General features: G+C 43.0%; 4 protein-coding genes and 1 long non-coding RNA gene across 10 annotated transcripts; 1 reads left to right on the plus strand and 4 right to left on the minus strand.

Moving 5' to 3' along the window:
- Positions 1–16: 16 nt before the first annotated feature.
- LOC136194099 (death-associated protein kinase 1-like) lies at positions 17–5,443 on the minus strand. 2 transcript variants are annotated; one of them, XM_065983143.1, is made up of 20 exons: positions 5,357–5,443; positions 4,869–5,306; positions 4,629–4,816; positions 4,507–4,579; positions 4,277–4,442; positions 4,176–4,225; positions 3,742–3,831; positions 3,556–3,684; positions 3,404–3,508; positions 3,249–3,353; positions 3,097–3,198; positions 2,946–3,047; positions 2,793–2,897; positions 2,614–2,733; positions 2,462–2,563; positions 2,344–2,409; positions 1,667–2,296; positions 1,422–1,616; positions 515–1,376; positions 17–469 (listed from the first exon to the last, which is right to left on the minus strand). In XM_065983143.1, exons 5-20 carry the CDS (start codon positions 4,287–4,289, stop codon positions 174–176), a joined length of 3,072 nt encoding a protein of 1,023 aa, XP_065839215.1. In that variant the 5' UTR covers positions 4,290–4,442; positions 4,507–4,579; positions 4,629–4,816; positions 4,869–5,306; positions 5,357–5,443; the 3' UTR covers positions 17–173. The 2 variants fall into 2 exon arrangements, with proteins under 2 accessions (XP_065839215.1, XP_065839216.1); XM_065983144.1 differs by lacking the exons at positions 3,742–3,831; positions 4,176–4,225; positions 4,277–4,442; ... (2 more) ...; positions 4,869–5,306; positions 5,357–5,443 and having other exon boundaries at positions 3,404–3,483; positions 3,535–3,592.
- Positions 5,444–5,520: 77 nt separating this feature from the next.
- LOC136194093 (death-associated protein kinase dapk-1-like) lies at positions 5,521–10,908 on the minus strand. 2 transcript variants are annotated; one of them, XM_065983134.1, is made up of 21 exons: positions 10,830–10,908; positions 10,330–10,781; positions 10,091–10,277; positions 9,969–10,041; positions 9,738–9,923; positions 9,634–9,683; positions 9,367–9,456; positions 9,181–9,309; positions 9,035–9,133; positions 8,879–8,983; positions 8,727–8,828; positions 8,579–8,677; positions 8,427–8,531; positions 8,244–8,366; positions 8,092–8,193; positions 7,933–8,040; positions 7,815–7,880; positions 7,138–7,767; positions 6,890–7,087; positions 5,983–6,844; positions 5,521–5,935 (listed from the first exon to the last, which is right to left on the minus strand). In XM_065983134.1, exons 5-21 carry the CDS (start codon positions 9,913–9,915, stop codon positions 5,637–5,639), a joined length of 3,345 nt encoding a protein of 1,114 aa, XP_065839206.1. In that variant the 5' UTR covers positions 9,916–9,923; positions 9,969–10,041; positions 10,091–10,277; positions 10,330–10,781; positions 10,830–10,908; the 3' UTR covers positions 5,521–5,636. The 2 variants fall into 2 exon arrangements, with proteins under 2 accessions (XP_065839206.1, XP_065839207.1); XM_065983135.1 differs by having other exon boundaries at positions 9,634–9,923.
- Positions 10,909–10,933: 25 nt separating this feature from the next.
- LOC136194098 (death-associated protein kinase 1-like) lies at positions 10,934–16,735 on the minus strand. Of its 4 annotated transcripts, none has more exons than XM_065983142.1 (20): positions 16,602–16,735; positions 16,101–16,552; positions 15,863–16,049; positions 15,741–15,813; positions 15,502–15,695; positions 15,408–15,450; positions 14,694–14,783; positions 14,508–14,636; positions 14,356–14,460; positions 14,201–14,305; positions 14,049–14,150; positions 13,901–13,999; positions 13,749–13,853; positions 13,574–13,693; positions 13,420–13,524; positions 13,302–13,367; positions 12,628–13,254; positions 12,370–12,564; positions 11,449–12,316; positions 10,934–11,401 (listed from the first exon to the last, which is right to left on the minus strand). In XM_065983142.1, exons 6-20 carry the CDS (start codon positions 15,432–15,434, stop codon positions 11,106–11,108), a joined length of 3,039 nt encoding a protein of 1,012 aa, XP_065839214.1. In that variant the 5' UTR covers positions 15,435–15,450; positions 15,502–15,695; positions 15,741–15,813; positions 15,863–16,049; positions 16,101–16,552; positions 16,602–16,735; the 3' UTR covers positions 10,934–11,105. The 4 variants fall into 4 exon arrangements, with proteins under 4 accessions (XP_065839214.1, XP_065839212.1, XP_065839213.1 ...); XM_065983140.1 differs by having other exon boundaries at positions 15,345–15,450; XM_065983141.1 differs by having other exon boundaries at positions 15,408–15,695.
- LOC136194112 (uncharacterized) lies at positions 15,016–15,861 on the plus strand. Its single transcript, XR_010671518.1, has 2 exons — positions 15,016–15,270; positions 15,568–15,861. It is a non-coding gene; the product is annotated as an uncharacterized lncRNA (long non-coding RNA).
- Positions 16,736–16,777: 42 nt separating the features above from the next.
- Positions 16,778–22,044, minus strand: LOC136194094 (death-associated protein kinase 1-like). The gene is made up of 20 exons (XM_065983136.1): positions 21,638–22,044; positions 21,402–21,586; positions 21,280–21,352; positions 21,051–21,234; positions 20,840–20,998; positions 20,671–20,775; positions 20,483–20,611; positions 20,337–20,435; positions 20,182–20,286; positions 20,030–20,131; positions 19,882–19,980; positions 19,726–19,830; positions 19,547–19,666; positions 19,389–19,496; positions 19,231–19,338; positions 19,115–19,180; positions 18,432–19,064; positions 18,187–18,381; positions 17,253–18,141; positions 16,778–17,207 (listed from the first exon to the last, which is right to left on the minus strand). The coding sequence occupies exons 5-20, from the start codon at positions 20,987–20,989 to the stop codon at positions 16,897–16,899; spliced, it is 3,324 nt and encodes a 1,107-aa protein (XP_065839208.1). The 5' UTR covers positions 20,990–20,998; positions 21,051–21,234; positions 21,280–21,352; positions 21,402–21,586; positions 21,638–22,044; the 3' UTR covers positions 16,778–16,896.
- Positions 22,045–22,587: the final 543 nt, after the last annotated feature.

Below are 22,587 nucleotides of genomic sequence, written 5' to 3' on the forward strand. Positions count from 1 at the left end.
GCGCAAGCCTACAGTATCACGATCGATTACGTGTAAACTTTCATTCATTGGACCACGCCTCCAAGCTGGAGTAATCCAGCTCTTGACCACGCCTCGAAACCAGTGACAAAAACGTATAACAAAATTGGTTGATTAAAAATAGGAATTCCTGACAGCGAAAAAACGCCCAACTTCTACTGACCGCTGAGCTCATTGAATTTCTTTTTTATAGCTCTTCGGCTGATGTCACAAAACTCTCTAAACGCACATAGAAGCTGGCCCACTGTCGACGACGTTGATTGCTTTTTCCACAGCTCCAGAACCTTGAACATACGAGAGAAGTTCTCGCGAGTGAATTCGCCAATGTCCTTTCGATCGTTCAAGCTAATATCGAGAGCAATAGCAAGAGTTTCCCATTTCGATCCGTCGATAGAAGCACATGCTTTCATCAACGCATTGGACACGGGCTCGTCATCAGCGGGAAAAGGGCCTAAATAAAGAATAATAGAAAAAGAATTTTCAAAGGTGCGAATACCTGAAGGAAACTCGATTTCAGGTGCAAGGATGACTAAGTCTCTGATGCAAATATCGTTATCTCCTTCTGGACGAATGGAAAGTATCTTGTGATCGAGAGAGCTGCCACTGACTTTCTGATCGACTTCCCTTGATGAATAAACAGCCGGGTCAGAATTGAGTTGTTTCAGATGAGAACTGTCCAGATAGAACCAGTCGAGAATGACTCCAGGACTTCGTTCGTCGCATACGTCAGCGATCATTGACTTGAGCTCGTCGAGGAATTCCTTCGCGACGGCTTCACAGTCGTCTTTGCTCGCCCAGCGAAGGACGACGTCGATGCAGTGATGCCCTTTCTTTACGCCCATTGTGATGAGACACTGGATCAATCTGCTACCGACGATCTTTATTAATCTGATGCCGTCTTTCCATACGATATGGCTGACGTTATCCATGCGAAAGCAGCGAGACTGGAGAATGACGAATGACGACGGCGAGATGATGTCGACCGACTCAGCGCACTCGTATCGTTGGCCACGATATACGTTAAACGTCGAATCTTCAATCCAAGCGTTGGCCGGAATTTCATCGTTAAGAAGAGCAGTAATCTGATACATTCCTTCTTCGAGGCGAATGCACAGTTCGAGGTGGCGAAGAACTTTGATTGCTTCGTCTGCTGCCACCACGAATGGAGACGGAGTGCCTTTCTTACTCAGATAGCTTTCGAATGTTCCCAGGGCGGATTCAATGTCTTCCTTTGACACTTTGCCGAATTTTTCACGCGGCAGGCTGACGGGGAACCAGTCCGGTGCGAGAAGAGGACCGATGACGTTGCGACAAAGCCAGACGGGTCGAACGCAAATACGATCACCCAGATTAATTATCTACATCAAAAGAATTAAAATAAATACTCATAAATATTTACTTACTATTCCGGATGACTCAAGATATTCGACGGCGACCTTTTTCTCGTCTTTGTTCAAAGTGATGCCGACCTCTTTAGCGACCCACTTCTCAAATTCGTCCCTCGTCAGAAAATAGGCCAATGGACTCTTTCTCTTCACGTCGGGAAGAGAAAGATACTCTTCAATAGCGTGGCACAGTTTGGGAACACCATCCGCCGTCTGCGTACAGAAATCACTCGAGTGAACAAAGTGACTTCTCCGCTATTTACCTTGAGCACTTCTTCGCGAATTCTTTTCATTTTTTCTCGGCAGTCCTTCATGCAATCCGATTGGCTCTTGCTGCAATCCATTTCGATCACGTGTGAAATGTCAAACGTCTTTTGGAATTTTTCCTGAAGAAGTTTTGCAACTTGTTCCAGCTTGACGCATACTTTGAATCCCGGCTCCTTATTAAAACCAATGAGATTGAAGATGACGACAAGATGAATGAGCGATTTTTCGTCAGACAAACGCGTTCTCATTGAAGCTTTCGTGAACGCACACCAAAATTGTCCTTCTTCTAAAAGACGACGAATTGTTTCTGATGAAACCTTTCCTCGAATTGGAAGAACGAGAGTAAACACTGTATTGGACTTTTGAAAGAAGAGCCCATGTGCGCTGTGGAATGTGGGTTGGGCACCAAAGTCCCACCACGATCCTTTGCCAACTTCCTCATTTTCACAATTATGGATATCAACCCCGGGTGTACGATCTTCATCTTTTGGTGGGGGTTCATTGAGTTGAAGAAGAGAATTCACCAACGTCGTTTTTCCCGCCTTTTCGCTGCCAACTACGCAGAATTTAATCGAATCCGGACGAACTTTTTCTCTTTGTTGAAGAACGGAAAATCGAGCGGCATCCTATTAAAATAATTACATACGGGAACTGAATCAAAATGATGACGTACGTAATGCTGTCGAAGGAGAGCTCTTGTTTCACCTTTTTCGGCCACCTCATAAGGCGTCTTTCCGTTCTTAAATTCACGTTAATAAATTCTTTTTCAATTTAGAATGAAAACACATCACCTTGTCCTGACACGTGACGTCACAACCCTTCTCAATCAATAGATCAATAATTGACTTGTCTACGCCTCTCTTTGCGGCCATATGCAATGCATTTTGTTTGTTCTACAAATACTTGAATGGAGAACGAGTGAGGAACAAGAATTCTGACTAACCTTGTCTGTGGCAGAAAGATCAGCTCCTAACTTGACAAGATATCGAAGAACATCTTTCACTTCATCATCTTCACACTCTGAGTAGTGATCGATGGCATGAAACAAAGCCGTTTTCCCTTCCTGAATAAAAAAGACGGCAATTTGTAGATTGAATTTGTAGCAAATAAACAACATCTCACGTGATCTTTTGCTTGACAGTTTGCTCCTTTTTCACCCAAGTAGCGAACTTTAGCTAAACGATTGATGAAACTGAGACACGCCGACATCAAAGGCGTTTGGCCCCACTGAAGATGAAATGAGAATAAAAAGTATCACAAGTGAAATCTTCTAACCTTGGCGACGCTATAGATATCAGCATTGTGTTCCATGAGCCACTTCACTCCAAAAATGCTTCCATTCTCACAGGCAAAATGCAGAGGAGTGTTGCCATCCAACTATTACAAATATATCACATGTAGCAAACAAAAGCACATCATATATCACTTGATTAGTAGCGTCGACACTCAATCCCTTTTCATTGACGAGATGATGAAAAATCTCGTTTGCTTTTTCAAATGACGAAAATTGATTCCCAGCTGCCCAAATCTATAAATCAAAAGTTATTGTTGCGAGAGGGTTGATATCAATTCTGTTACAATATCAGATGGTGACAAAATGTATCCATGTTCTTCGAGACAGAGAATTTTCTTCATTGTGTCAACGGAACTTCGACAGGCAAAAGAATATGACGAAATTCCATGCTAAAAAAGAATGATGAGTGCAACCATATGAAATCAATTCCAAGTCATACACCGGCTTTCACGTTGACATCCGCACCGTGAGTGACGAGCCACTCAACGCCAAAAATATTTCCCCACCGACACGCACAGTCTAGTGGGCGGAATCCACCAAAAATCTGCATCCACGCATCAATTAATTTACCAATCCAAAACGTATTCATACGAAAACTGATGTATTTTCAATGACTTGAATCTTTTGCACAAACGCATAACTGAGCCACTCATCGGCTTCCTCCGCCGAATCAAACTCTCTTCCCGCCACATAGTAAAATAATGGAAAGCGACGATTGAACTAACGAAAAGGAGAATACAATGGCGTGTAGCGATGAAAAACGCAACCATTCCATACCTGCTCAGATCGAAATCCTTTTTCTGCAGAAAGAAAACGGCGCAATTTATCCTCATTTCCCTTCTTGATTATCTTGGCCAATCGGTCGATCTAAGCAACAATCAGCCAATTTCGGTGAATTTTCGCGAGGAAAAGCAGTTTGTTTTCGAAACGACTACTTCTCTATTCAAAGTGGTCCAAGTGGATATTGGTTCCAGCCGGGTGAATTCAATTCGTCCGGCTGCAGCGTTTCAGGCATGACGCGATAGCTCGGCCAGCGCAGCCAGTTTAGTTTAGGCGGAGTTGGGTTTAGCGTTAGGTTAGAGCCATTCTTTCTCCGAATTGGGGGTCGAAGGCTAAACCCGACCCGGTGCCGCGACGAATAGATTTACGCTATTTACACCGGTCCAATATCCACGGCGTTCTCTATTCGATAGTCTACCGCGGCTTCTTACGGCCTTTTTCGTCGCAGAGGCCTCCATGACGTACGCTGTAACGATTCTTCCTGTCGGCGGAAACTGACACGGATTGTTTCGGGAATTACATTATCTTTTACTGATTGTGCGCATGCGTAAATCACGATCGATGACGTAACGGTCTCGATTTATCTAGGGCTATGGATCTGCCGAGTGCCAAGCAATGAATTCTTGCAATCTCATTGGTCAGCAGCCACGCGCAGAGCGAGTGACCACTTCCAAGGAAATATTTCAAAAGGCGGAGAACTTTGATCATTTGAAAATCAAAGAAAGAAATTAATAAAAGAATACTAATTAAATATTAACTTACGTTTTAGTAATTGTGTCGTAGTAGAGTTTGGAATTGTCTTTCAGTTTGATTTCTCTCCAAGACGGAAGTAGACCTGATATAGAGTAAAGAAGACTATTAATATGTAAGTGTTTCTTAGCTACTTTTTAATTTTTTTCTTCTCTCTCTAGCATCCATTCCAACGCTTGTTTTGATATGATCTCATTGTTGGTATCAATTCCGTAGGGACTAAAGCGTCATCGGGAATTTTCAGCGTTTCCTGATTGGATAGGACGATTTCATATAATCCATCCACTTCGCAACGAGGCAACCAAATGTGGGAAATCGTAAACTAGGCGAATTTCTCACGCACTAGCTACAATTTTTTAATTGAATTTACTTACATTTTGACGACAGATCCGGCATGAAATGAAAAATTACGAGTTGGAATTTTTCGTGAATTTCTCTTCGTTTCAAATTCAATTTCTTTTCGATTCAGCAAAACGTCGACGAAAACGATGTTTCGATTCGCTTCGATTTTTAGTTGATTTTCGAGCCAGCATATCGCTGAAACGACGTCGTTTGTCGTCGAATCGTCGTCGAAAGCGATCACAGGGAGTGCCGTAACAATGGACGCATTGTGGAGCCGTAACTCTGCTCCGTTTTCTTCGTTCGACGCCAAATCGATGGAATCGTACGACGAAATGTCGCCGATTGTGTTCTCGAATAAAAGTTGTCCGATTGCGCACTCTGTTTCGATGTTTTCCGACGTTTGCGAGCGAACGCGAGCGAAGAGCGATTGGATTTTGGCTCGTTTCGAAGCCAATTGCTCGCTCTCGACTCTATTCAATAATTCTCATCGTTTTTCAGACGCTTTTTTCATTCGCCTTGCCTTGAGACTAAGCTAGAGGCGGAGCGACGCATGTTCGAGCCGGTGCATCAAATGATTGAGCGCATGCCCACGCGCAAGCCTATCACGATCGATGACGTGTAAACTTTCATCGTTGGACCACGCCTCCAAGCTTGTGAGAAACTTCTACAGCGCTTGACCACGCCTCCAAGCCAGTAACAATGCAATATGAAAGAACCTCACAAAAAACACAAAAGGTCTAATTAAAATACGATAGTCTGCCTAGCCATCCACCGAGACGAAAAACACAAAAAGACAGAGTCTACTTACCTTGACACATTTGTTCGTATTTTTCTCTAATAAAACGTCTAGAGAAGCCCATCTTTTCATACCACCCCAGAAGTCGGTTTACTGTTGCTGCTGCCTCCTCTCGCTTCTTCCACAGACTCAGCGCTTCAAATCGACGAGCAGGAACGCCAGTAGTGCTTTGGCAAATTTCAAGACGATCGTCTTTTTTGATGTCAAAATATAAACAGATGTTGTCCAGTTCTGTTCCGTCGATGGCAGCGCAAGACTTCAGTAACCCATCCGACACCGGCTCGTCATCGGCGGGAAAAGAGCCTAAAGAAAAATAATAGAAACATTTTTTCCTCAAAAGGTGCGAATACCTGAAGGAAACTCTATTTCAGGTGCAAGGATTACTAAGTCTCGGATGCAACAAACGTTATCTCCTTCTGGCCGAATGGAAAGTATCTTGTGATGGAGAGAGCTGCCACTGACTTTCTGATCGACTTCCCTCGATGAATAAATAGCCGGGTCAGAATTGAGTTGTTTCAGGTGAGAACTGTCCAAATAGAACCAGTTGAGAATGACTCCCGGACTTCGTTCGTCGCATACGGCAGCGATCATTGACTTGAGCTCGTCGAGGAATTCCTTCGCGACGGCTTCACAGTCGTCTTTCCTCGACCAGCGAAGGACGACGTCGATGCAGTGGCGCTCTTTCTTTATGCTCATTGTGATGAGACACCGGATCACTTTGCTACCGACGATATTTATTAATCTGATGCCGTCTTTCCATACGATATGGCTGACGTTATTCATGCGAGAGCAGCGAGACTGGAGAATGACGAATGACGACGGCGAGATGATGTCGACCGACTTATCGCACTCGTATCGTTGGCCACGATATACGTCAAACTTTGGATCTTCTGCCCAAGCGTTGGCCGGAATTTCATCGTTAAGAAGAGCAGTAATCTGATACATTCCTCCTTCGAGAGGAATGCACAGTTCGAGGAAGAGAAGAACTTCGATTGCTTCGTCTGCTTCCACCTCGAATAGAGACGGAGTGCCTTTCTTACTCAGATAACTTTCAAAAGTGCTCAGAGCTGATTTGATGTCTTCCTTCGACGCTTTGCCAAATTTTTCACGCGGCAGGCTGAAGGGGAACCAGTCCGGTGCGAGAAGAGGACCGATGACGTTGCGACAAAGCCAGACGGGTCGAACGCAAATACGACGACCCAGATTAATTATCTACATCAAAATAATTAAAATAAATCCTCATAAATATTTACTTACTATTCCGGATGACTCGAGATATTCGACGGCGACTTTTCTTTCGTCTTCATTCAAAGTGATGCCGAGGTCCTCATCAGCGACCCACTTCTCGAATTCGTCCCTCGTCAGAAAATACGCCAATGGACTCTTTCTCTTCTCGTCGGGAAGAGAAAGATACTCTTCAATAGCATGGCACAGTTTGGGAACATCATCCGCCGTCTGCGTACATAAATCACTCAAGTGAACAAAGTGACTTCTCTGTTATTTACCTTGAGCATTTCTTCACGAATTCTTTTCATTTTTTCTCGGCAGTCTTTCATGCAATCCGATTGGCTCTTGCTGCAATCCATTTCGATCACGTGTGAAATGTCAAACGTCTTTTGGAATTTTTCCTGAAGTTGTTTTGCAACTTGTTCCAGCTTGACGCATACTTTGAATCCCGCCTCTTCATTGAAACGAATGAGATTGAAGATGACGACAAGACGAATGAGCGATTTTTCGTCAGACAAACGCGTTCTTATTGAAGCTTTCGTGAACGCACACCAAAATTGTCCTTCTTCTAAAAGACGACGAATTGTTTCTGATGAAACCTTTTCTCGAATTGGAAGGACGAGAGTAAACACTGTATTGGACTTTTGAAAGAAGAGCCCATGTGCGCTGTGGAATGTGGGTTGGGCACCAAAGTCCCACCACGATCCTTTGCCGACTTCCTCATTTTCACAATTACGAATATCAACCCCGGGTGTACGATCTTCATCTTTTGGTGGGGGTTCATTGAGTTGAAGAAGAGAATTCACGTACGTCGTTTTTCCCGCCTTTTCGCTGCCAACCACGCAGAATTTAATCGAATCCGGAGGAACTTTTTCTCTTTGTTGAAGAACGGAAAATCGAGCGGCGTCCTATTAAAATAATTACTTTCGGAAACAGAATCAAAATGATGACGTACGTAATGCCGTCGTAGAAGAGCTCTCACTTCACCATCTTCGGCCACCTCATAAGGTGTCTTTCCGTTCTAAAATTCACGTTAATAAATTCTTTTTCAATTTAGAATGAAAACACATCACCTTGTCCTGACAGGTGACGTCACAACCCTTCTCAATCAATAGATCAATAATTGACTTGTCAGTGCTTGAAAATCCCTGTGCAGCGATATGCAATGCATTTTCTTCATTCTACAAAGAATTGAATAGAGAACGAGTGAGGAAGGAGATTTCTTTACTAACCTCATCTCTGAGAGAAACATCAGCTCCTAATTCAATTAGTTGCTGAATGACGATGAAAGAAGGATGTTCATCACATGCGTACAATAAGGGTGTCATTTCCTCCTAAAAATATAATTGCCAAACGAAAATGCGAAATATCGTAAGAATGCGACCTCATTAACAGAATTGATATCAATGCCTTTCTCAATGACAAGATATCGAAGAACATCTTTCAAGTCTTCGTCATCTTCACACTTTGAGGGGTCGGTGGCATGAAACAAAGCCGTCTGCCCTTTCTGAATAAAAAAAGACAAAAATTTGTCGATCGAATTTGTAGCAAATAAACAACATCTCACTTCATCTTTTGCTCGACAGTCCGCTCCTTTTTCATCCAAGTAGCGAACTGTCGCTGAACGATTGAAGGAACTTGAACACGCCCACATAAAAGGCGTTTTGTTCCACTGAAGATGAAATAAGAATAAAAGTATCACAAGTGAAATCTTCTAACATCGTCGACGCTATTGATATCAGCGTTGTGTTCCACAAGCCATTTCACTCCAAAAATTCTTCCACGCATGCAGGCACCATGCAGAGGAGTCCGCCCAATCTATTACAAATATTGCACATGTAGCAAACAAAAGCACATCATATATCACGTGACTAATGGCGTCGACACTCAATCCCTTTTCATTGACGAGATGATGAAAAATCTCGTTTGCTTTTTCATATGACGAAAATCCATTTTCAGCTGCCCAAAACTATAAATCAAAAGTTATTGTTGCGAGAGGGTTGATATCAATTCGGTTACAATGTCAAATGAATCCAAAATGTATCCACGTTTTTCGAGACAAAGCATTTTCTTCATTGTGTCAACGGAACTTGCACAGGCATAAGGGTATGACGTATGTCCAAACTAAAAAAAGAGTGATGAGTGAAACCATATGAAATCAATTCCAAGTCATACCGCGTCGTCCACGTTGATATTTGCACCGTGAGTGACGAGCCACTCAACGCCAAAAATATTTCCCCACTTCAACGCACAGTGAAGTGGGCGGAGTCTCAACTGCATCCACGCATCAATTAATTTACCAATCCAAAACGTATTCATACCCCAAATGATTTCTTTTCAATGTCTTGATTCTTTTGCACAATCGCATAACTGAGCCAATCATCGGCTTCCTCCGCCGAATCAAACTCTCTTCCCGCCACATAGTGAAATAATGACAAGTCAAAGTCGAACTAACGAAAAGGAGAATACAATATTGTGCAGCGATGAAAAACGCAACCATTCCATACCTGATCAGATCGAAATCCTTTTTTTGTAGAAAGAAAACCGCGCCATTCATCCTCATTTCCCTTCTCGATGATCTTGGCCAATCGGTCGATCTAAGCAACAATCAGCCAATTTCGGTGAATTTTCGCGAGGAAAAGCAGTTTGTCTTCGAAACGACTATTTCTCTATTCGAAGTGGATATTGGTCCAGCCGGGTGAATAGCTATTCGCCCGGCTGCCGGTCCAATATCCACGGCGTTCTCTATTCGATAGTCTACCGCGGCTTCTTACGGCCTTCTTCGTCGCAGAGGCCCCCATGACGTACGCTGTAACGATTCTTCCTGTCGGCGGAAACTGACACGGATTGTTTCGGGAATTACGTTGTTATCTTTTACTGATTGAGCGCATGCGTAAATCACGATCGATGACGTAACGGTCTCTATTTATATCTAGGGCTCTGGATCTGCCGAGTGCCAAGCAATGAATTCTCGCAATCTCATTGGCCAGCAGCCACGCGCAGAGCGAGTGACCACTTCCAAGGAAATATTTCAAAAGGCGGAGAACTTTGATCATTTCAAAATCTAAGAAAAAATCAATAAAAGAATACTAATTAAAAATTAACTTACGTTTTAGTTATTGTGTCGTAGTAGAGTTTAGAATTGTCTTTCAGTTTGATTTCTCTCCAAGACGGAAGTAGACCTGATATAGAGTCAAGGAGACTATAAATATATAAGTGTTTCTTAGCTACTTTTTGATTCTTTTTCTCATCTCTCTAGCATCCATTCAAACGCTTGTTTTGATATGATCTCATAGTTGGTATCAATTCCGTGGGGACTAAAGCGTCATTAAGAATTTTCCGCGTTTCTGATTGGATAAGACTATTTCATATAATTCATCCACGTCGTCCGGGGCAACCAAATGTGAGAAATCGTAAACTAAGCAAATTTCTCACGCACTAGATACAATTTCTTAAATGAATTTACTTACATTTTGACGTCAGATCGGGCATGAAATGAAAAATTACGAGTTGGAATTTTTCGTGAATTTCTCTTCGCTTCAAATTCAATTCTTTTCGATTTAGCAAAACGTCGACGAAAACGATGTTATTTCGATTCGCTTCGATTTTTAGTTGGATGATGTTTTGATGTTCGAGCCAGCATATCGCTGAAACGACGTCGTTTGTCGTCGAATCGTCGTCGAAAGCGATTACAGGGAGTGCCGTAATAATGGACGCATTGTGGAGCCGTAACTCTGCTCCGTTTTCTTCGTTCGACGCCAAATCGATGGAATCGTACGACGAAATGTCGCCGATTGTGTTCTCGAATAAGAGCTGTCCGAGTGCGCACTCTGTTTCGATGTTTTCCGACGTTTGCGAGTGAACGCGAGCGATGAGCGATTCGATTTTGGCTCGTTTCGAAGCCAATTGCTCTCTCTCGACTCTATTCAATAATTCTCATCGTTTTGCAGACGCTTTTCATTCGTCTTGCCTTGAAACTAAGCTAGAGGAGGAGCGACGACGTTCTGCATGTTCGAGCCGGTTCATCTTCCAAATGATTGAGAGCATGCGTACGCGCAAGTTCGTCACGATCGATGACGTGTAAACTTTCTTCATTGGACCACGCCTCTAAGCTAGATTACTAGCGCTTGACCACGCCTCCAAGCCAGTGACAAAACAAAAGCCTAACAACAGAAAAATGAAAAAGTACCAATAAAATAGGTTGATTATAAATAGGGATTCCTGAGAGCGAGAAAACGCCCAACTTCTACTGACCGCTGAGCTCATTGAATTTCTTTTCTATAGCTCTTCGACTGATGCCGATAAACTCTCTAAACGAACGTAGAAGCTGGCCCACTGTCGACGACCTTGATTGCTTTTTCCACAGCTCCAGAACCTTGAACATACGAGCAAAGTTATCGCGAGTGAATTCGCCAATATTCGTTCGATCGTTCAAGCTAATATCGAGATCAATAGCAAGAGTTTCCCATTTCGATCCGTCGATAGAAGCACATGCTTTCATCAACGCATCGGAAACCGGCTCGTCGTCGGCGGGAAAGGACACTAAAAAGAGAAATTATCGGTGTTTAAAATTCTATCGGAGCACATACCTGAAGCGCGACCAGTTCCAGGTACAAGGATGACCAAGTCTCTGATACGGGAACGGATTTCTCCTTCTGGTCGAGCGGAGAAGAGCTTGTGATCGAAAGCCTTGTCATTGACCTTCTGATCGACGTCACGTGCCGAATAAATAGCCGGATCTTCGTCGCGTCGTTGGAGATGAGAACTGTCCAAGTAGAACCAGTCGAGAATTACACCCGGACTTCTTTCGTCGCAAACTCGAGCGATCATTGATTTCAGCTGGTCGAGGAATTCCTTCGCTACCGCCTCACATCTGTCATTGCTGGACAAGCGAACGATGACGTCTATGCAATAGTGGCTCATCTTCGTGCCCATTGTGATGAGACACTCGACTTCTTTATCGTCGACGATCTTTATTAATTTGATGCCGTTCTTCCACGCTCTGTGCCTCACGTTGGGCATGTGATAGCAGCGACATTGAAGAATGACGAATGACGACGGCGAGATGATGTCAACAACTTGAGCGCATTCGTATCGTTGGCCACGATACATGTCCAACGTAGAATCTTCATACCACGCGTTGCGAGGCATTTTATCATCAAGAAGAGCGGTAATTTGATACACTCCAGGCTTGCCGTCCAATGGATAGCACAGTTCGAGGAAGCGAAGAACTTCGATTGCTTCATCGGCTGTCACCACAAACGGAGACGGCGTTTCTTTCTTTTTCAGGTAACTTTCAAAAGCCCTAAGAGCGGATTCGATGTCTTCCTTCGATGCTTTGCCGAATTTTTCACGCGGCATGCCGAAGAGGAACCAGTGCGGAGCGAGAAGAGGACCGATGACGTTGTGACAAAGCCAGACGGGTCGAACGCAAATACGACGACCCACATTAATTATCTACATCAAAATAATTAATTAATTAAAATTAATACTAATAAATATTTACTTACTATTCCGGATGACTCAAGATATTCAACGGCGACTTTCCTCTCGTCTTCATTCAAAGTGATGCCGACCTCTTTAGCGACCCACTTCTCAAATTCGTCCCTTGTCACAAAATACGCCAATGGACTCTTTCTCTTCTCGTCGGGAAGAGAAAGATACTCTTCAATAGCGTGGCACAGTTTGGGAACATCAACCGCCGTCTGCGTACAGAAATCACTCAAGCGAACAAAGTAAGCGAACAAAGTGACTTCTCTGTTATTTACCTTAAGCATTTCTTCACGAATTCTTTTCATTTTTTCTCGGCAGTCTTTCATGCAATCCGATTGGCTTTTGCTGCAATCCATTTCGATCACGTGTGAAATGTCAAACGTCTTTTGGAATTTTTCCTGAAGAAGTTTTGCAACTTGTTCCAGCTTGACGCATACTTTCAATTCCGCCTCCTCATTGAAACCAATGAGATTGAAGATGACGACAAGACGAATGAGCGATTTTTCGTCAGACAAGCGCGTTCTCATTGAAGCTTTCGTGAACGCACACCAAAATTGTCCTTCTTCTAAAAGACGACCAAACGTTTCATCCAAAATCTTTTCTCGAATTGGAAGAACGAGAGTAAACACTGTATTGGACTTTTGAAAGAAGAGCCCATGTGCGCTGTGGAATGTGGGTTGGGCACCAAAGTCCCACCACGATCCTTTGCCAATTTTCTCATTTTCACAATTATGGATATCAACCCCGGGTGTGCGATCTTCATCTTTTGGTGGGGGTTCATTGAGTTGAAGAAGAGAATTCACGTACGTCGTTTTTCCCGCCTTTTCGCTGCCAACCACGCAGAATTTAATCGAATCAGGAGGAACTTTTTCTCGTTGAAGAACGGAAAATCGGGCGGCGTCCTTTTAAAATAATTACTTTCGGAAACAGAATCAAAATGATGACGTACGTAATGCTCTCGAAGGAGAGCTCTGATTTTACCATCACGTGCCACCTCATAAGGTGTCTTTCCGTTCTAAAATTCACGTTAATAAATTCATTTTCAATTAAGAATGAAAACACATCACCTGGTCTGTGGCAGAAACATCAGCTCCTAATTCAATTAGTTGCTGAATGACAAGGAAAGAAGAATCAAACTGATAACATGCGTACAATAAGGGTGTCATTCCCTCCTTAAAATAGGATTAACAAACAAAATGCAAAATATCGTAAGAATGCGACCTTATCAACAGAATTGATATCAATGCCTTTCACAATGACAAGATATCGAAGAACATCTTTCACTTCGTCATCTTCACACTTTGAGGGATTGGTGGCATGAAACAAAGCCGTCTTCCCTCTCTGAATAAAAAAGACGGCGATTTGTTTAATTTGTAGCAAATAAACAACATCTCACGTGATCTTTTGCTTGACAGTTTGCTACTTTTTCACCCAAGTAGCGAACTTTCTCTGAACGATTGATGGAACTTGAACACGCCAACATAAAAGGCGTTGTGCCCATCTGAAGATGAAATAAGAATAAAAGCATCACAAGTAAAATCTTCTAACCTTATTGACGCTATTGATATCAGCCTTGTGTTCCACGAGCCACTTCACTCCAAAAATGCTTCCATGCCAGCAGGCACGATGCAGAGGAGTCCACTCATCCTATTACTAATATATCACGTGTAGCAAACAAAAGCACATTATGTATCACCCAATCAGTAGCGCTGACACTCAATCCCTTTTCATTGACGAGATGATGAAAAATCTCGTTTGCTTTTTCAAATGACGAAAATTGAATTTCAGCTGCCCAAACCTATAAATCAAAAGTTATTGTTGAGAGAGGGTTGATATCAATTCTGTTACAATTTCAGAGGGTGACAAAATGTAGCCATGTTCTTCGAGATAGAGCATTTTCTTCATTGTGTCAAAAGAACTACAACAGGCATGAGAATATGGCGTACGTCCAATCTAAAAAAGAATGATGAGTGCAACCATATGAAATCAATTCCAAGTCATACACTGGCTTTCACTTTGACAGTCGCACCGTGACTGACGAGCCACTCAACGCCAAAAATATTTCCCCACAAACACGCACAGTTTAGTGGGCGGAGTTGACCACAAATCTGCATCCACGCATCAATTAATTTACCAATCCAAAACGTATTGATACCAGGTCTGATTCCTTTTCAATGACTTGATTCTTTTGCACAATCGCATAAGTGAGCCAATCATCGGCTTCCTCCGCCGAATCAAACTCTCTTCCCGCCACATAGTGAAATAATGACAAGCGAGGATCGAACTAACGAAAAGGAGAATACAATGGTGTGTAGCGATGAAAAACGCAACCATTCCATACATGCGAAGATTGAAATCCTTTTTCTGCAGAAAGAAAACCGCGCCATTCATCCTCATTTCCCTTCTCGATGATCTTGGCCAATCGGTCGATCTAAGCAACAATCAGCCAATTTCGGTGAATTTTCGCGAGGAAAAGCAGTTTGTCTTCGAAACGACTATGTCTCTATTCGAAGTGGATATTGGTCCAGCCGGGTGAATAGCTATTCGTCCGGCTGCAGCGTTTCAGGTATATGACGCGATAGCTCGGCCAGCGCAGCCCGATTTTCTCGTTTAGGCGGAGTTGGGTTTAGTGTAGTCAAGTGTACTCCGGGACCTTGGTGTCTTTTAATTAGTTAAGTGGACGCGGCCGATGATTGGCTGTATGAGTGTGCAAGTAGGGGTGTCTGTGCGTGTGCGAGTCAGTCGAGCAGTCGAGTAGTCGAGTGCTTGTACGTAGTCGAGTGCGAGTGTGTGAGCAGTGAAGTTAAATAAAATCGTTGACGAACGTACGCGAGAGTGGGCCGAGCGGGTGAAGCGAATCAGCGAGCGAGCGACGACGATCGAGAACCGAAGAGACGACGACGTTACATTAGCGTAAGGTTAGAGCCATTCTTTCTCCGAATAGGGGGGTCGAAGGCTAAACCCGACCCCGTGCCGCGACGAATAGACTTACGCTATTTACACCGGTCCAATATCCACGGCGTTCTCTATTCGATAGTCTACCGCGGCTTCTTACGGCCTTTTTCGTCGCCGAGGCCCCCATGACGTAACGATTCTTCCTGTCGGCGGAAACTGACACGGATTGTTTCGGGAATTACATTATCTTTTACTGATTGAGCGCATGCGCAAATCACGATCGATGACGTAACGGTCTCTATATACGGCTCTGGATTTAGGGCTCTGGATCTGCCGAGTGCCAAGCAATGAATTCTCGCAATCTCATTGGCCAGCAGCCACGCGCAGAGCGAGTGACCACTTCCAAGGAAATATTTCAAAAGGCGGAGAACTTTGATCATTTCAAAATCTAAGAAAAAATCAATAAAAGAATACTAATTAAATATTAACTTACGTTTTAGTTATTGTGTCGTAGTAGAGTTTTGAATTGTCTTTCAGTTTGATTTCTCTCCAAGACGGAAGTAGACCTGATATAGAGTAAAGGAGACTATTAATATATAAGTGTTTCTTAGCTACTTTGGATTCTTTTTCTTCTCTCTCTAGCATCCATTCCAACGCTTGTTTTGATATGATCTCATAGTTGGTATCAATTCCGTGGAGACTAAAGCGTCATTGGGAATTTTCCGCGTTTCTTGATTGGATAAGACTATTTCATATAATCCATCCACGTCGTCCGGGGCAATCAAATGTGGGAAATCGTAAACTAGCAAATTTCTCACGCACTAGATACAATTTTTTAATTGAATTTACTTACATTTTGACGTCAGATCGGGCATGAAATGAAAAATTACGAGTTGGAATTTTTCGTGAATTTCTCTTCGCTTCAAATTCAATTCTTTTCGATTTAGCAAAACGTCGACGAAAACGATGTTATCTCGGTTCGCTTCGATTTTTAGTTGGATCATGTTTTGATGTTCGAGCCAGCATATCGCTGAAACGACGTCGTTTGTCGTCGAATCGTCGTCGAAAGCGATCACAGGGAGTGCCGTAATAATGGACGCATTGTGGAGCCGTAACTCTGCTCCGTTTTCTTCGTTCGACGCCAAATCGATGGAATCGTACGACGAAATGTCGCCGATTGTGTTCTCGAATAAGAGTTGTCCGATTGCGCACTCTGTTTCGATGTTTTCCGACGTTTGCGAGTGAACGCGAGCGATGAGTGATTCGATTTTGGCTCGTTTCGAAGCCAGTTGCTCTCTCTCGACTCTAGTCAATAACTGTTATCGTTTTGCAGACGCTTTTTCATTCGCCTTGCCTTGAGACTAAGCTAGAGGCGGAGCGACGACGTTCTGCATGTTCGAGCCGGTGCATCTTTCAAATGATTGAGCGCATGCCCACGCGCAAGCCTATCACGATCGATGACGTGTAAACTTTCATCGTTGAACCACGCCTCCAAGCTTGTGAGAAACTTCTACAGCGCTTGACCACGCCTCCAAGACAGTAACAATGCAAAATGAAAGAACCCCACAAAAAACACAAAAGGTTTAAATAAAATACGATAGTCTGTCTAGCCAGCCACACACCGAGACAAAAACATAAAAAGACAGAGTCTACTTACGTTGACACACTTGTTTGCACAGTTGTTTGTATTCATTTTCAATAACACTTCTAGCGACCTTCATCTTTTCATAGCACCCCAGAAGTCGGCTTACTGTTGCTGCTGCCTTCTCTCGCTTCTTCCACAGACTCAGCACTTCAAATCGACGAGCAGCAACGCCAGCAGTGCTTTGGCAAATTTCAAGACGATCGTCTTTTTTGATGTAAAAATAAAAACAGATGTCGTCGAATTCTGTTCCGTCGACGGCAGCGCAAGCCCTCAGTAAGCCATCGGATACCGGCTTGTCATCGGCGGGAAAAGGGCCTAAAGAAAGAAATCAAGAAAAATATTTTTCAACGGTGCGAATACCTGAAGGAAGCTCTATTTCAGGTGCAAGGATTACTAAGTCTCGGACGCAACAAACGTCTTCGTCTGGTCGAATGGAAAATATCTTGTCATCGAGAAAGTTGCCACTGACTTTCGCATCGACTTTCTCCAATGAATAAATAGCCGGGTCAGCATTGAGTTTTTTCAGGTGAGAACTGTCCAAATAGAACCATTCGAGAAAGTCAATGACTCCCGGACTTCGTTCGTAGCACACGTCAAAGATCATTAGCTTCAGTTTGTCGAGGAATTCCTTCGCGACGGCTTCACAGTTGCCATTGCTCGCCCAGCGAAGAACGACGTCGATGCAGTGATGCCCTTTCTTTACGCCCATTGTGATGAGACACTGGATCTCTTTGCTACCGACGATCTTTCTTAATCTGATGCCGTCTTTCCATACGATATGTTTGACGTCATTATCGTCATTATCCCGACGATCCATGCGAGAGCAGCGATACTGGAGACTGACGAATGACGACGGCGAGATGATGTAGACCGACTCAGAGCACTCGTATCTTTGGCCACGATACACGTCAAACTCTGGATCTTCTATCCAAGCGTTGGCCGGAATTTCATTCTTAAGAAGAGCGGTAATCTGATACATTCCTTTTTCTTCTCTGAGGGGAATGCACAGTTCCAGGTAGGTAAGAACTTCGATTGCTTGGTCTGCTTTCACGGATTGAGACGAAAGGCCTTTCTCTTTGAGACTACTATTGAATTTTTCCAGGGCGAATTTGACGTCTTTCTCTGACACTTTGCCGAATTTTTCACGCGGAATGGCGGTTACGAAAGTGGGCGGAGCGAGAAGAGGACCGATGACGTTGCGACAAAGCCAGGCGGGTTGAAGGCAAATATAATTACCCAGATTAATTATCTACATCAAAATAATTAAAATTAATACCGATAAATATTTACTTACTATTCCGGATGACTCAAGATATTCAACGGCGACTTCATTCTCGTCTTCATTCAAAGTGATGCCGACCTCATCAGCGACCCACTTCTCAAATTCGTCCTTCGTCAGAAAATAGGCCAATGGACTCTTTCTCTTCTCGTCGGGAAGAGAAAGATACTTTTCAATAGCGTGGCACAGTTTGGGAACATCACCCGCCGTCTGCGTACAGAAATCAGTCAAGTGAACGAAGCGACTTCTCTGTTATTTACCTTGAGCATTTCTTCACGAATCGTCTTCATTTTTTCTCGGCAGTCTTTCATGCGTTTTGATTTGCTTTTGCTGCAATCCATTTCGATCACGTGTGAAATGTCAAACGTCTTTTTGAATTTTTCCTGAAGACAATCTGCGACTAATTGCAGGTCAACGCATACTTCAACTCCCGGCTTTTCTTTCAAACCAATGAGATTGAAGATGATGACAAGACGAATGAGCGATTTTTCCTCAGACAAACGCGTTCTCATTGAAGCTTTCGTGAACGCACACCAATATTGTCCATCTTCTATAAGACGACCAACCGTTTCTTGCGAAATCTTTTTTTTAATTGGAAGGACGAGAGTGAACACTGTATTGGACTTTTGAAAGAAGAGCCCATGTGCGCTGTGGAATGTGCGTTGGGAACCAAAGTCCCACCACGATCCTTTGCCAATTTCCTTATGTGTACGATTACGGATCTCGACACCCGGTGTACGATCTTTCTCGTCAGGTGGGAGTTCATCGAGTTCAAGAAGATAATTCACGTACGTCGTTTTTCCCGCCATTTCTTCTCCAACCACGCAGAATTTAATTGAATCCGGACAAACCGTGTCTGGTTTTTTTTTAAGAACGGAAAATCGGGCGGCGTCCTACTAAAATAATTACATACGGGAACTGAATCAAAATGATGTCAACGCACGTAATGCCGTTGAAGGAGAGCTCTTGTTTCACCATCTTCAGCCAACTCAAAAGGTCTCTTTCCCTCCTGAAATTCACGTATATAAATTATTTTCATTAGGAATGAAAGCACGTCACCTTGTCTTGACAGGTGACGTCACAACCCTTCTCAATCAATAGATCAATAATTGATTTGTTTACGCTTGGATGTCCCTGTACAGCCATATGCAATGCATTTTGTTTGTTCTACAAATACTTGAATAGAGAATGAGTGAGGAACAGGAATTCTGACTAACCTCATCTTTGGCAGAAACATCAGCTCCTAATTCAATTAGTTGCTGAATGAGGATGAAAGAAGGATGACGATAACAATAACATGCGTACAATAAGGGTGTCCTTCCCTTCTAAAAATAGAATTGCCAAACGAAAATGCGAAATATCGTAAGAATGCGACCTCATCAACAGAATTGATATCAATGTCTTTCTCAATGACAAGATGTCGAAGAACATCTTTCACTTCGTCATCTTCACACCCATAGGCAAAAGTGGCATAAAACAAAGCCGTCTTCCCATACTGAATAAAAAAGACGGCAATTTGTTGATTGACTTTGTAGCAAATAAACAACATCTCACGCGATCCTTTGCTTGACAGTTTGCTCCTTTTTCACCCAAGTAGCGAACTTTCGCTAAACGATCGATGCGACTTTGACACGCATCCATAAAAGGCGCATTGCCCACCTGAAGATGAAATAAGAATAAAGTATCACAAAAGTGAAAAAATCTTGTAACCAGGTCAACGCTATTGATATCAGCGTTGTGTTCCACAAGCCATTTCACTCCAGAAATGCTTCCATTCTCGCAGGCACAATGCAGAGGAGTGGTCCCCACCTATTACAAATATTGCATATGTAGCAAACAGAAGCACATCCTGTATCACCTTATATTTAGCGTTTACGCTCAATCTCTTTTTATTGACGAGATAATGAAAAATCTCGTTTGCTTTTTCAGTTGACGAAAATTTATTTTCAGCTGCCGAAAACTATAAATCAAAAGTTATTGTTGGGTGGGGGTTGATATCAGTTCGGTTACAATGTCAAATGATTTCAAAATGTATCCACGTTTTTTGAGACAGACCATTTTCTTCATTGTGTCAACGGAACTTGCACAGGCATGAGAATATGGAGTACGTCCTCTCTAAAAAAGAGTGATGAGTGAAACCATATGAAGTCAATTCCAAGTCATACGTAGTCTTTCACGTTGATATTTGCACGGTGAGTGATGAGCCATTCAACGCCAAAAATATTTCCACACTTGCACGCACAGTGAAGTGGGCGGAATTCAGTCTGCATTCACTCATCAATTCATTTACCAATCCAAAACGTATTCATACCATTCGTGATTCGTTTTCAATGTGTTGATTGTTTTGCACAATCGCATAACTGAGCCAATCATCGGCTTCCTCCTTCGTCTTAAACTTTCTTCCCGCCACATAGTGAAGTAATGAATAGTCGTCGAAGTACTAACGAAAAGGAGAATACAATGGTGTGCAGTGATGAGAAAAACGCAACCATTCCATACCTGTTCTAATCGAAATCCTTCTTCCTTAGAAAGAAAACTCTTCAATTCCTCCCTTTTTTTCCAGTTATTGGCTAACTCGCTCAATCGATCGATCGCGATCCGCGTCTGTCAACCAACAATTAGAATTCGTCTTCGAAACGAATATTTCTCTAGCCGCGTGGCTTCTTACAAGAGGATCCACGTCGTTTTTCGCTTCTTTCGTCGAAGAGGCCTCTATGACGTTCGAAACGGCTATTTCTCTATTCGATTGTCTACCGCGGCTTCTTAGAAGAGGCGGATTCACGTCGTTTTTCGCTCCTTTCGTCGCTGAGGCCCCCATGACGTACGCCTGCGCACCAATGTAACGATTCTATTGTTTCGGGAATTACATTATCTTTTACTGATTGAGCGCATGCGCAAGCCACGATCGATGACGTAATGGTCTCGATTTATCTAGGGCTCTGGATCTGCCGAGTGCCAAGCAATGAATTCTCGCAATCTCATTGGCCAGCAGCCACGCGCAGAGCGAGTGACCACTTCCAAGGAAATATTTCAAAAGGCGGAGAACTTTGATCATTTGAAAATCTAAGAAAAAAATCAATAAAAGAATACTAATTAATATTATCTTACGTTTTAGTTATTGTGTCGTAGTAGAGTTTAGAATTGTCTTTCAGTTTGATTTCTCTCCAAGACGGAAGTAGACCTGATATAGAGTAAAGAAGACTATTAATAAATAAGTGTTTCTTAGCTACTTTTTGATTCTTTTTCTTCTCTCTCTAGCATCCATTCCAACGCTTGTTTTTGATATGATCTCAACGTTGGTATCAATTCCGTGGGGAGAGCGTCAATGGGAATTTTACGCGTTTCCTCATTGGATAGGACTATTTCGTATAATCCATCCACGTCGTCCGGGCAACCAAAAGTGGGAAATCGTAAACTAAGAAAATTTCTCACGCACTAGCTACAATTTTTAATTGAATTTACTTACATTTTGACGTCAGATCAGGCATGAAATGAAAAATTACGAGTTGGAATTTTTCGTGAATTTCTCTTCTTTTCAAATTCAATTCTTTTCGATTTAGAAAGACGTCGACGAAAACGATGTTATTTCGATTCGCTTCGATTTTTATTTGGATGATGATTTGATGTTCGAGCCAGCATATCGCTGAAACGACGTCGTTTGTCGTCGAATGGTCGTCGAAAGCGATTACAGGAAGTGCCGTAATAATGGACGCATTGTGGAGCCGTAACTCTGCTCCGTTTTCTTCGTTCGACGCCAAATCGATGGAATCGTACGACGAAATGTCGCCGATTGTGTTCTCGAATAAGAGTTGTCCGATTGCGCACTCTGTTTCGTTGTTTTCCGACGTTTGCGAGTGAACGCGAGCTAGTCTCGCGTAGCCAGACCCTTCCCCCTTGGTGATATTAACTCTCACCAAGTAGTTTTAGGGCCCCAGTTAACTGCTAGAGTTTTTGCCTTGTTTTCTGTCACCATCCTTCCCCGTTTGTGATTGAGATTTTTCTAATAAATAATCACCAAGGGGAAAGGGTCTGGGGAACTTCTTTGATCTTCTTGTGTGCCGCTTCCCCCGGATTCCGGGGGGACCATATATGGAATGTTGACCATATACGGTAACTCCTTGACGTCACCATATGTCACCCAGGTTTTGTGACAATCCAATAAGCGATCACACCAGATTACACTGTACTGTAGAGTGACGCCATTCGTTCGCTTGCCACTGAAAGACGCAGCGGGTTAGCAATGGGTAAGGTATGGCGGTATATTTGTGTCAAAAATAAGAGCTTGAAGTAACAACAGGACTTCGAAGCAACAACGTTGCTGTTATGTTCAAAGCAGCAACGTTTCGGTGTTGTTGCTTCGAAGTAATGTTGTTGTTGCTTCGAAGTACTGTTGTTGCTTCGAAGTGCAGCTATTGT

Source organism: Oscarella lobularis, chromosome 12 (genome assembly GCF_947507565.1).
Source record: "Oscarella lobularis chromosome 12, ooOscLobu1.1, whole genome shotgun sequence".
In the NCBI taxonomy this organism is placed as follows: domain Eukaryota; kingdom Metazoa; phylum Porifera; class Homoscleromorpha; order Homosclerophorida; family Oscarellidae; genus Oscarella; species Oscarella lobularis.